This window comes from Xenopus laevis, chromosome 1L (assembly GCF_017654675.1).
Source record: "Xenopus laevis strain J_2021 chromosome 1L, Xenopus_laevis_v10.1, whole genome shotgun sequence".
In the NCBI taxonomy this organism is placed as follows: domain Eukaryota; kingdom Metazoa; phylum Chordata; class Amphibia; order Anura; family Pipidae; genus Xenopus; species Xenopus laevis.
Genome location: NC_054371.1, coordinates 47788903 through 47802831, shown reverse-complemented (window position 1 = coordinate 47802831; position 13929 = coordinate 47788903). Strand labels below are relative to the sequence as shown.

The 13929-nt window shown below is 39.1% G+C and overlaps 1 protein-coding gene across 1 annotated transcript in view; it reads left to right on the top strand.

Moving 5' to 3' along the window:
- The window catches only part of wwc2.L (WW and C2 domain containing 2 L homeolog), a 102429-nt gene that overhangs the window by 34661 nt on the left and 53839 nt on the right, over positions 1 to 13929 (top strand). The window contains exon 2 of the mRNA XM_041589108.1: positions 887 to 996. Coding sequence (XP_041445042.1) covers positions 887 to 996 — 110 coding nt within the window. The remainder of the gene's footprint in view (positions 1 to 886; positions 997 to 13929) is intronic.

Genomic DNA, 13929 nt, shown 5'->3' with positions numbered 1-13929 from the left:
GGTAATGTATAAATTCACTGACATTTATTGGGAAGTAACTTGCTGTCTCTGCCCATGTCCACACCCTTATACAGGACATAAAGTCAATTTCTGACGTTACTGATTGGGTTCTTTGGATAGGCTTCCTTCCACCTGTTGAACCGCAATATTCAGCATCCCTTTAGAACACATGGGTGCCCAAACACTCCTGAATAGCTGAAAAGTTATGTTAGGAGTTTTCCATTGCTCGTGCACCACAGGCTGGACATCTCTGACCTTGTCTAGCGTTGGCTGGGTGGATCCGGTTTTGAATAGAGAGCCTGATAGTAAATAATTTGTATAGTTGCGGACTTGTCAACTTTTTGCTAAAAACAACTTCTCGATGTGTTCAGAACATTTAGCATTCCTTGTGAACTCATTATTTGTAAGGGGTGAGACAGCGGATGACAGCAGTTCCATCAAGAAGACTCTCAGTATTCTACACATCCTCCTGCACAGTGTGTTGCAGAATGAATGAGCTTGTTTTCTAGGCATGACACTAGCAATCCCTCACTGAGATTTATTGAGCAAATTACATCTGCTTGATTTTATGTACATGTTGCTGTTCTGTAAATAATTCATGTGTTAGTTATTCTTTTCTACAACTTATAAGAAAAGAGTAAGTGGTGTCAAACCAAAATTCAAACATAAAGCATATGTGTACCTGCACCAACAATTCCACTTTTATTCGTGGATTTAACTGTTTCACTAAAGCGTATAAGAGGCCTCCTGATAGAATTGCCTCCTATTGATGGTGTCATATTTACAGTGTGTTGGCTAAGGATTTAGTGGAAGAACCAATATGTATATATATATTCACCTAGATCTTTTTTAATATGTAATTTTTTTTTTTTTTGTTATCCCTCAGGCTAACGAAACCTTTGTCATTTGCTGACTGTGTCGGCAATGAGTTGCCATGGGGCTGGGAGTCTGCCTATGATCCTCAGATTGGAGTCTTCTTTATTAACCATATTAATCGTAAGTCATTTTTCTCTTCTTTTACATCCACTCCAATGTTTTTGTAAGTGCATTTGTTTGAACTTAAGCTTCTCCTACAGGGTTGTAACCAGTCACTTTGCTACTGAAAATTTCAGGGACCAACAGCAATATTGGCCCCTGAATTCATTTAGGAAGATGATCTGTTTCACAAACACCTATTGATACTATGCATCAGATTGGTCCTCTCCCTGCTCTTAAGCTGGCCATAGACGCAAAGATTTTATCGTACGAATCTCTTGTTTTGTAAGATTTTTGGGCCATGTGTGGAGTGTCCCCACATTTTTCCATTGCCATTTTTTCTGTCAGCTACCGATAATATCTCTGCATGTACTGCCGATCTGACAATATCAGTGGGAGACTGTCACCAGCTTTTGTCGGACATAACTTTCCTACAGTTGCTGTCAGGGGCAGAACATCGGCTGATCTGTTCTTTTACTGCTTTATTTGATCTGAATGGTTAGCGGCAGGTCGGGAGATGGCAAGAGCTTTTGTTTGTCCGGTATGAAGGTAAATCTGCACGTCTATGGCCAGCTTTATTAACCATTTGGCCTGTTTCATGTTCTTTCCTTATCTCTGAATGGGAACTAAGAGACGGGGTAGATTATAGTATGTAAAGCAAATAGACCAGGACAATAAAAAGAAAATAATTTGGAGAGTGGGTCTCCCAGAGAGGACCAGCGTGGTCACAAATGCCATTAGTCTAAACTGCTCCTACCAAATCTTCAGAGGCATTATTACTGGCCCCTGTAACTCTTTCAAGGGCAGGTAAAATCCCAGCATATATATTCTCGCTAATGATGGCTGCTGCTTTTAACAATAATGTATTATTTTTGACGTTTACCATTTCTCTTTTCATGTGTAAAGCCTATAGCTCCTCAGACATCAACCTATATTTTGGAGGTAAAGATGTTTATGTGAGATCTCTGTTATTTTCTGTCCATGAAAAAAGCATCTGCCTGACTGGATGCATGAAGTTGTGATAGAATTAACAGCACTTGTAAAACATATTCTGAGATTCTATGCTGGACATGAATATTGTCCTGTACGAGGCTTGTGACCCCTATATGGTTAATATATTGGTCATTATTCCTGCTGCTAAGTTGTATTTCCATTGATCTCTAAATTAATGTTTGCTTAGAGAAAGAGTTGGACATTTTCTTCCTGCTGGTATTATAATTCTAATAGATATTTGGCAGTTTTAAAAATTCTGGGACCAGTGACTGTACATGATATTAGGCACAGCTGCCAGCCATGTTTTATGTATATAATGTTAAAATACCTGCTCTCTTAACTGGAAACAAGAGGAAGGTTTTCTGTGAAAGCTAGTTAAGCAGGTTGTTAGTATAATGTAGGGATTGTCATTCTGAGACAACTTGCAATTGGACTTCTTTTTTTCCAATTATTTGTTTTTTTATTATTTAGCTCTTTGTTCTGCACCTCTCCACTTGGGTTTTTCAGGAGCTATCTGGTTGTTAGGGTCCAGTTTACCCTAGGTACAAGGCAGTGGTTGGAAAGAAAGACTGGAATATGAATAGAGTCAAAATAATTAATAAAAAGTAACAATGACAATACAATTGTAGATTAACAGAGGAAAACATTTTTGGCTGATGGGGTCAGGGACTCCTTTTTGAACGCTGGAAAGAGTTAGATGAAGAAGGCAAATAATTCAATATCTATAAGTACACAATGAAGACTAGTTGAAAATATGGTAAGAAATAGGCCATTCTACTAAAAGTTAACCTTTAAATAAAATACAAAATATAGCATATACCTCAATTGTTTGAGAGTGATTGGTGATTTTATATTGCTATAAAATGTTTTGTTTATGCCTTTTGTTGCCAATCATTCTGGATACCCACAATATGAAAGAAATACATTGCAACGAAAAGTGGGCATCTGAGAGGCAGTAGGATTATGTCTCTTATAGAGACTACATCACGTACTGTGGCTTATGCCAGCATTGCTGAGAGACAGGAGTTCAACCAAAGGTCCCAGATACTGCCAATTTGTCAGTGGAAACTCTGGCCTTATATGTAGGTTTGGGAAGTTCAGACTTTTGAAGGTAAAGCTCTTTCAATGTAGCACAACCATATTTGTCAAGTAAATCTGTGAAGATGTTGTACCCCTCCTTTGCAAATAGGGACACCAAAATGTGAGGAAGGTGACATGTCATGGGCAACTAATTAAGAAATAGGAATATTTTAATAAATAAGTCATTTTCTATACCTGAGCAAATCAACACAAGCCATAAAGTTATTATTTTCTGCATGTTGTTGCCTTGTAGTGATTTTGGTTTTTATGGGGGATTACTCATTTTTGTCCATTAACAAATTGTCTCTAATAAGACCAGTACCAGCTGTCTGTCCCTTTAATTCCTCAATGAATGAGCAAAAGAGTATTTTTCTTTTTGACCCAGTTTAATTGGGGAGATTAGCATGTGGCCTTGGGTACAGAGTGCCAGGTGCTGAGGCTTTTAGGAACAGATTGCCTTGCAAATGCAGCTTGTGTTAACTGCACACAGTGACAGGCATCACAGGATATTAACAATTTTAATTCACAGAGACACTTAATCATCCTATAGTGCTAGCAGCATCAAGATGCTGGATGAAGCTAAACCTACGCACCATGCTGAGTTAAAACCTATTCCCTTTTGCCTCATCGCTCTCTCCATATGACCTCAATGTGAGTGACTTTTAGATTGAAGCAGTAGCTAATTAAACAAGGAGCTTGCTATTGTATGGATCAAATTAGCTCACATTCTGAAAATAAGAACATGGAGCGGGTGTTCCAGCTAACGGCCAGTTGGCAGAAATCGATGCCAACTTTGGCATTATGAAATTGGTCTGCTAACCACGACTGCATATTCTTATTTAATGTGGATCATATATACATCACTGCTCATGTGCTGGCACAGTGTAATACAGGTAGGGGATGCATTATCCGAAAACCTGTTATCCCAAAGCTCTGAATTACGCAAAGTCCATCTCCCATAGACTCGTTTATATAAATAATTAAAAATTTTTAAAATGATTTCCTTTTTCACTATAATAATGAAACAGTACCTTGTACTGGATCCAAAGTAAGATATAATTAATCCTTATTTGAGGCAAAACAAGCTGATTGGTTTTAATTAATGAAGACTTAAGGTATGAAGATCCAAGTTACAGATCTATTATCTGGAAAACCCCAGGTCCCAAGCATTCTGGAGTACAGTCCCATAACTGTAACACTGTCTCAAATGCAGTCTTCACTGTAAGGGACGATGGATACACACTGAAAGGTGATACAGCAGATTTAAAATTTTCTTTATGAGGCAATAAAATGTGCATAGTTTCCAAGCCAATACCCATAAATTAGAGCAGGAGACTGAAAGATATAGTGCAAATCTCATATCTTGGAAAAAAAAAATCTGATAATCAGACAACCTTTCCCTTTAATCCAGTTATTTACGAGAATTAATATCAAAACTTTATAATATTGCAAAATAATTGTCAAATACCCATAGTCCATTCAGGAATATCTTGGGTAACCACTCTGAATCGCTGTGCCTGCAAAGCACTGCCTGATCTAAAGCTGGAGTGAGCCATGCGAGTAGCAGGAGGTTAAAAGGGTTTTTAGTGAAACATTCAGTGACATTTATTAGTGTTGCACTTAACGTTATGACCAGCAACTTGGCATCCGCAGCAGTCATGCCAGCCAGACTTGTGGCATCATGACTGGGATCAGACAGACTTGCTTTGACTGCAGTATTTACTTAAGTGGAACACAGCTGAAAACTCTCTCATTTGTGAGGATCTTGAATTTTAAAGAGGAGACTAGTATATAATCATTTTTTATTTAGTTCCATAACTCCGCATGAACCATCAAATTAAGTGAAGTAAGAAAACGATTTAAGAAGCAATATCTGAAACTGGTCGTTTTTAAGCTTGTTGAAATTGTGTCCTTGCTTATTGTAGCCCAATGTTACAGTGGAAGTTTTTATTTTTATAAAAACCCTTAATAAAGAATGTATTCACATGCCCAACTATCTTTCTAGGCATCTGCATCTTTTGTTCCATTGCCTTGCTTCCCCTAAACAGTAAATTCTGTATTTCAATGCTCTGGATTTGAAAATGTTTATATCTGACTTGCTGAAGTTCATTGAAGTGTAGATTGAACAGGTGAAAGTCTTGTAAACTTGTGTAGAAACCTCTGTAGTTAATTTCTTATGCGGTTTTATTATCGACACCAATTTCTACATGTTTTCTAGACCTAGGTTCCTATGCAGGTTTTATTTGTAGCTTAATAGCTTTTAAAATATGCCTGCATTTACATGGTGACCATATGTGAAAAATGATGCCAAAAAAGTATGTATGTATGTATATTTGGTAAGCCCTGTAGGGACCCGCAGCACTGTACACTATATAAAATTACAATACAAGTACACACAGGGAGGACAAGTAACATAAAATATACAATAAATTATATAAATATTACACAAAGCATATCCAGGTATGGGGCCTGTTATCCAGAATGCTCCGGACTTGGAGTTCTCAGAATAATGGATCTTTCCGTAATTTCGATCTTTATACCTGAAGTGTACTAGAAAATCATGTAAACATGAAAAAAAAAAAAAAAAACAGGCTGGTATTGCTTTCAATAAGGTTTAATTATATATTTGTTTGGATCAAGTACAAGGTACTGTTTTATTATTACAGAGAAAAAGAGAATCATTTTTAAACATTTGAAGTGTTTGGATAAATAGGCGTATATGGAGGACCTTTCCGTAATTCTGAGCTTTCTGGATAATTGGTTTCTGGATAACAGATCCCATACCTGTATAAGGACATAGAGCTTTAGTGCCATGTGGCAAGGGAGAGAATATGAAGAAGGTCCCTGCCCCTTAGAGCTTACAATCTTAGTAGGTGAATCACATACAGGCACACATTGGAGGGGGAAAGGACTAGACTAAATGTACATCTGTGCTGTTTTTTTACATGTTTATAAATATGGTCCATTGTAGTGTTAAAGAAACAGAAAATTAGAGACCCTCACATTTTATGGTGCGTTCAATGCAATTAACTAAATGTAGAGGAGAGTTGTATGAACCTGGTTATGGCATTTGGTTGTTGTAGCAGTCTGCTCTTCAGAAGGCCACTGACTCTGGAATGTTACACCAAAGTACTAAACTAGCAGTTTCATTAGCCAAATGGATATTAAGGAGTTCATTTTGATTCTGGCTTGAGTGATAGTAATCTCTATGATTGTGCATAACTGTATACAGAGTGAGTATAACAATGCAAGGAAAAATCAAAGACAAGGAAAAAATGTGAATAAATCATACCAATGGTGTGTCGGGTGCTACTGTGCTACTTTCTCTTTAATGAAAAAAGAGAGACATTAAATAAGAGGTTAGCCATAGAATTCTTCTGTTCTCCTCTCCTAGCTGAGGAACTACTGGAATGTGGGCTTCTCATAGGCACATGACATCTTTATCATTGCTTGATTTACTGCATTCTGCATATTGTAGATAACTTGACATATGATGTGTTTGTAGGTATGTGCTCCACTGAGCTCCCAGAGGCTTATCAAAACACTTTCTTTGAACTTTTGACTGTTTACCTTGCAAAATTATTCCCCTCCTGCAGCGCACTCACCATCTACAACCATGGGCAGAGACACACGCTCAGATTCAGGGAGATGCTTCCGGACGACTTTTCTGAAGTCACCCGAAGTTGCCTCACGAGGAAACTTCGGGCGACCTCAGAAAACGAAGCGCTCCGAGTGCCATCCTGCCGGGGATTTACATTCTAGCCAGCGGAAAGGCAGAGGAAGGCAGTTTGGGAAGTTTAGTTGCCCAGAAAGGGAGGATATTTGTCATGGGCGACTAATCTCCCCAAATCTGAGCGTGTGTCTCTGCCCTAAAGTCAGCAACATGTAACAGAAATTACAGTTTTGACTCTGAAATGACACCAGCCTTCCCTGTGGAACAAGTATCCATTAGGTAACTAATTTGCCTTTTTATTTTTAATTTGCTATAACCAAATATTACCCTGGTTATTTTAAAATTTGTAAAATTGACATATAAGATGGCATAACCAGGGGATAAAACACCTAGCTATCACAGTGATTAGTTGTTAAATTACTTACAGCCATCTTTGACCCTCAGGCCAAACAAGCAGACTGCAGTAATGTTTGCCCATGTGTAGTCAAATTTAAAGCCAATATATAAAGTAAACTTCCTTCTGGTATTGACGTCATTGCTTCTTAGGAAGGTGTATAGAAGCAGTAGTCTTTGTATTGGTAGTTTTGGTTTAAGAAAAACTCAATATTGCAGTTTAAAATATAGAGCAGAATTTAAGGCATTTTTCTTTTAGAAATCATGTTTAAATTATGGTGCCTAGTAGAATGCATTATGCAGTATTAATACATACAGTATGTAGACAATGTTTGAAGCGGTAAGTATAGAGTTGGCTGAGACACCCCATGGGAGGTCATATAGTATTGTTGGCTCCATTAAGTAATGTGCTACAGAATGTAGAGCACAGTGTTTCAGCTGCTTAAACCTCAACATGTGGAAGCTTGGAAGGAAGGTGACTGGACTTCCCAGACAATAGTCTGCATCAATTGTATCTGATGATGTCTGTTGCGTATTTGCAAGCTGTCTGCATTCAGCTCAGTCAAGCATTTTTATGGTGAGGACAGATTTGCTAGGTCCAAAGGAATACTCTCTAGTTAACACTGCTGAGGATTGTTCCCCAAGTGATTCTCTGTCTGCAAGCTGAGCCACCAGTGTTGGTAATTGATAGCGGTCAGTCAAGTGTTAGACACTTTTAAAGTGATTTGGTCTATTGCCGTGAGCTCACCAACCAAGTAAGTAGTATGTTCATGGGTACTAACCTTCTGGCTGCTCAGCTCCTGCAACATGAACACATGGTCCACATTGCTTACTGTATACTTTGCTTCTACATCACATGGGGCCTTGACTGACAACCTTGTACTTCCATGGCCTTTCTGTGTTCTTGTTGCAAAACCCTACAGACTTTGAGTAAATATGGGGCTTTATTGTCTATCTTGCCAATGCCTGCTTCTTGCCACTACCAGCCCCACTCTTATATTGACCTTTTCTCTGGCAATATTATAAGACCCCTCCACCAGTTTGCTCTTGTTAAAGCAGTATCACACATGACTCACAGAAGCTGGCTACATATATACACATTATTGTTCATATTCCAGCCAAACTGTACACACGGCAATAACCATAGGTTGCTTGTAGGTGTTTTTTCTATAGCAAGGAAACATTGTGATACAAAGTTAAACTTCTCACATATAGAACTTTTCATATCATTTTGTCATGTGGTAAAAATAAAAAATGTCTGGAATAGTTTAAAATTCCGGCCATGTGGATCTGCCTGTATCTTGCCAGTGAAGGTGGATTGTAATAGTAAAAAACACTACAACCAGGTTCAATGCATCTGCCAACATTTTCCAACTGTCCTGCAATGACAAAGTCTTGTTACCACAAGCTAAAAAGGTACATGGTCTGCATCAAAGTAGGTTTAAACAGACCAGGAATTGAATGAAAAAATTGAGTGAAGCATGCTGAGTGAATGCTTCCTATTACAGAGTGTTACACAGTGATGTCAGATAAAATTTTGCGCTGCAGAAAATGTGGCGGTGGTGAAGTAGCACACACTCCTTGAGCTGAGTGAGAAATGTAAATAGTTTGTTGTACATGTTATACATGCTTCATATTTCACTAAATTTCTTTTCATGTATAATATGTTGGGTACAGTTCCCCTTGGGAACAGTTAATTCAGGCACACTCATGTAGTCTAGATACATATTTGATTCCAAGTGCTATATGCGGTCAATGGATACAAAAACTAGAGAAGTTGTGCAGTGGTAACGATAAACTTTAAAGGAGAAGGAAAGGTTAAAACTAAGTAAGCTTTATCAGAAAGGTCCATCTACATATACCAGTAAACCCCCAAAGTAATGCTGCTCTGAGTCCCCTGTCAAAAGAAACACTGCATTTCTTTCCTTCTATTGTGTACACATGGGCTTCTGTATCAGACTTCCTGCCTTCAGCTTAAACCTCATTGCCCTGGGCAAGAGCATGCTCAGTTTGCTCCTCTTCCCCCGCCCCCTACCTTCTCTGCTGTAATCTGAGCCCAGAGCAGGGAGAGACTCAGGCAGGAAGTGATGTCACACCACATTAATACTGCAGCTCCTATCCTAAACATACAGATAGTTTCTAGAGCTTTTTACTCAGGTATGGTAAAACATTCTACAGAATAAATATTGCATTCTAGCTTGCACTATTGCAGCTAATCTATTGGCAATAAAATGGCTCCGTAGCTTTCCTTCTCCTTTAAAGGGGAAGGAAACCTCGTCGGCGCTAACCCCCCTCCCGTGTATTGCCCCCCCTCCCTCCTCCCCCCTGGCCTACCCCTCCCGCTGGGCAAATGCCCCTAACTTGTTACTTACCCTTCTGCGCAGGTCCAGTCCAGGGAGTTCACAGGCGACATCTTCTTCCACGCGATCTTTTTCCTCCTTTGACCGGCGTTTTGGCGCATGCGCAGTAGGATCGTTTCGCCGGTACGGATCTACTGCGCATGCACCAAAAGTCACGCGCATGCGCAGTAGATCGTACCGGCGAACCGATCCTACTGCGCATGCGCCGGTCAAAGGAGGAAGAAGATCGCGTGGAAGAAGATGTCGCCTGTGAACTCCCTGGACTGGACCTGCGCAGAAGGGTAAGTAACAAGTTAGGGGCATTTGCCCAGCAGGAGGGGTAGGCCAGGGGGGAGGAGGGAGGGGGGCAATACACGGGAGGGGGAGGGGGGTTAGCGCCGACAAGGTTTCCTTCCCCTTTAAGGAAAGGTTTCCGTGCTAAGGGAAACGTAGAGTTTGTTGGTCTCCTTTGTGAAGACCTTCTTGAATTATCTTGGTGCATTTACTAGTTTCTAGTGAAATCTGTAGCAAGCTAATGCCTCTGGCTTCTCAGCAGGAGATAACTGCACATAGCATCCATTTCTGAAGATCATATGATCCAATAGGCATAAGTAAACTGGACTAAATTCAAAGAAAAGCTTCCAAAACGGTGTTAAGTCTTACTTATTTAGTAGAGAAGGAAGACAGGTGAGATGGAAACTACTGCCAGATAATTTAGAAACACCAAATAATTTAGAAATATCTATAGATACAGACAGTGTACTATGTTATGGGTTTAGCAGATGATGAACTTTTTGTGTGTATATTATAATGCTCCTATAATCCCTTCGCCAGCTGAATTTACAGGGTGATGGTGGGGTTTTTTTGTAACATGCATTCTTTCACTTGTACAGAAGGGCTTTCTAAGAATATTGAGAGCTAATCCACTAGATATGGAAAAGGGTTGTTGTAATAATTTTGGAGCCTTTCCAAAGCTCATCATTTGTGCTGAGCTCGCCGATAGCCCAGTCTGTCATTTTAAAGATCACATCATACTATGATATCACCGTTACTGCTTCAGTTCTTAAATGGCACACAGAAGCAAAGTGTTGAAACTTGAGTATAACAACCTAGAAAACTGTGCAACTGTAGCCTATAGTAATAGTAGTCTAAAATAGTGGTTCTCAGCTTTGGAGAAGTCTCAGCTTTGGCAAGTCTAGAGAGACATCACAGTTGGAAGGAGATGTGAAAGGTAACTTATGCATAGCAAACAGAATCAGAAAATATACTATGCATAAAAACAAAAATATGAACACTTATGGGGCACAGTAACTGCAAAAATGTGTTCACATTACATCTTTGCACAACCACTTACCGTACATTTTGAGCTGTCTTATTGGTTTAAGTCCATGTTAGCATTTGACCATTAGGAATACTGAAAATTTGAGGGTGAACTGCAATAAAATGACTGTAGTGTAGTCGTTTTTAAATAGCACAAAGCTTTAAAGACCTTTGCATGGTCTTGGCACTTGTTATTTAAAAATCCAGTCTTTTGACTCTCCTGATCTGGACTGCCTTTGGGTATTTGCATAAGAAGACCCATATAGTTGACTGGTAGAATTAGACAACCCAAATTAGCTGCAGTAGAATATAAACACTTCACCCAGCATGACACAGGACAATAAGGGAGGGGCTAAATACAAAATATGGCTACTTTCACAGCACTGTTACTGTAAGCAAAGAAAAAAAAAGAATTACTGAGAACAAAAAGCTATGATGTATATATTATTTTCCCTTCATAAGCTCTTGTAAAATCTACCCCTATAACAGACAAACAGGGTTAATAAAAATGTTTAATAATGTAAACACTGTATCCCTTTAAGGCAAACATCTCAGGGGGTGGCATTCTAGCTGTTACTATACACTAACTAGCAGTGTGGAAAGCCGGTTGGACCTCATTGCACAGTTGCATTTTTTGAATATTTACAGACTAGAGGTTAGGGATGGGCTTGTGAGAAACTTCCCGAATAGGCTTGAGGTTGCTAGGCACAAAATTCTCCACTGCTGCTGTTGTTGTGCAGTTAAACAAGAGCCAACAAAGGGTGTCACTAGCGCACCTGAAAAACAACAATCATTATCAGGTCTTTTGTCAACCGTCCATTTAGTGATATATTTTGACAAAGAATAAATGTTATATAGCTTTATTATTTAGTAGCCAGTTGCTGCAAAGGACAGCATGACAGCTCATTTTTGTATTAGTCGACAAAAATGTATGCAATTATATGAGGCTTACTTGCAGGCAAAAGTTATGCAAGGTTTTTTTTTTCTTCTAAACATCTATAGTAAAAAATAATTTATTGTAAAATCTGCTTTATTTTCTGTTTCTCTTCTCCATGTAAATGCCATAAAATTTACATTATATTGATTAATTGGGCAATTTGTAAGCAGTAACAGTTGTTAAGTGATTATGCTTTATATCAGGGGTCCCCAGCCTTTTTTAACCGTGAGCCACATTCAAATATTAAAAGAGTTGGGGAGCAACACAAGCAGGAAAAAGTCCCATGGGTGCCAATTATGGGCTGTGATTGGTTATTTGGGAGCCCCTATGTGGACCGGCAGCCTACAAGAGGCTCTACTTGGCACTATACTTAGTTTTTATGCAAATAAAACTTGCTTAAATGGAATTTAAAAATAAGCACCAGCTTTGAGGACACTGAGAGCAACATCGAAGGGGTTGGATAGCAACATGTTGCTCACTAACTACTGGTTGGGGATCACTGCTTTATATGGTAAAACACATATTCTGCATTGATTTTCAATATTCACACCACTTCCGGCACAACTTACATTCCAATCTCCCTACCATACGTGGTTTAAAGTAAATGGCTTAAGTTGTTTTTATACTTAATATAGATCACACACTTTTGTTGATAGTAGTCAGTATGAAAGTAGAGAAATCTCAGATTTTTTTTGTAGAACTCACCAGTTGTGAAGGGAGGTCCAGGTGCGCCGCCCTGAACCCTCAGCTTGGGGAGCGGACCACCGTATAAAGAAAAAAGGCAGGCACTAGTAGAGACCAATCTCTTTTTTATTTATACAGTGTTTTTATACTTACCATAAACAGCACAGGGTCCTTAATTTTTTTTTTTAATTTTGATTATTACTTATGTTCCTGACCCATGGGTTAAAAATCCCTGGAACTGAGTGACCACAATTGATCTCAGCACCCCAGTTACACAAGAAAGCCATGCTAACCACTTTGCTCCCATCTTACCCATCAAGTATGTTAAGGTATGGGCCAGTTATCCAGAATGCTCAGGAACTGGGGTTTTCTAGATAAGGGGTCTTTCAGTAGTTTGATTCTCCATACAGATTAATTGTATCTTAGTTGGGATCAAGTACAAGGTATTCTTGGTTCTATTATCAGATGGAAAAAGGAACTCATTTTAAAAAATTTGAATTATTTGATTAAAATGGAATCTGTGGGAGATGGCCTTCCCATAATCCAGAGCTTTCTAGATAATGGGTTTCAGAATAATGGATCACATACCGTATAAGTATGTACATATCAGTAGAGAGAGCTGCCCAGGAGTGGGGCCCTGACTGCTATGTTAATTATGTTTATGGAAAATGCCTTCATTCCAGACATTTTGGGCCCTAAACAGATATTTCTGTGGGGCTCAGAAACTTTTTGTTAGGCCCGTGGCTTTCATTTATTTGTGGATTTAATCTATAAATGAAAGGCCTGTGCTTCTTGTCTTCAGGAAAGAATTGTCATCATACCTTCTTCAATAGGCAAGACATGTTAAAGCCACTCTGACACAGATAAAGTCAGCAATAAAACAAATGTTTAAAAAACAATGGTCAGCAAAAAAGAAAGGTTTACAGGACCATACCTACAATATTTAACATTATTGTTTTGCTTTTTCCGATCCATACTTGTCAGTCACAGTATAAGAGCCACCTACTGGTTTGGATGTGTCATGATGCTGTCTGTGAAATAAATATACCATGTTTCCAGAATGTAATTATTTGTAATTAAAAAACTTATGTTGACATGTTCTTTAAAGGTAAGGAGTGCCAGAGTCACTTCTAAATTTATGTTAACAGTTAGGGCTAGTCCACACGGGGAGATAGCCACGCGTTTGCGGTCGCGGCGACAAAGTGCCTCGCCAGGCATTTTCAGGCGACTGTTGAAAAGCGCATCGCCTCGTGTGGTTAGCACAGGCGTTTTTACATAGGCGCCCATACAAAACTGTCGCCTGCGCCGGTCGCGGCGACTGGCGCGGCGCTTTGTCGCCGCGACCGCAAACGCGTGGCTATCTCCCCGTGTGGAATAGCCCTTAAGATGTCACGTAAACATCGTCTTCTTGTAACTCACAGGTAAGTACAGATATGGGATCCCTTATCTAAAAAACTGTTATCCAGAAAGTTCAGAAGTATAGGAAGGCCATTGACTCCCATTTTAATCACATAAAAATTTCACATAATTATTTT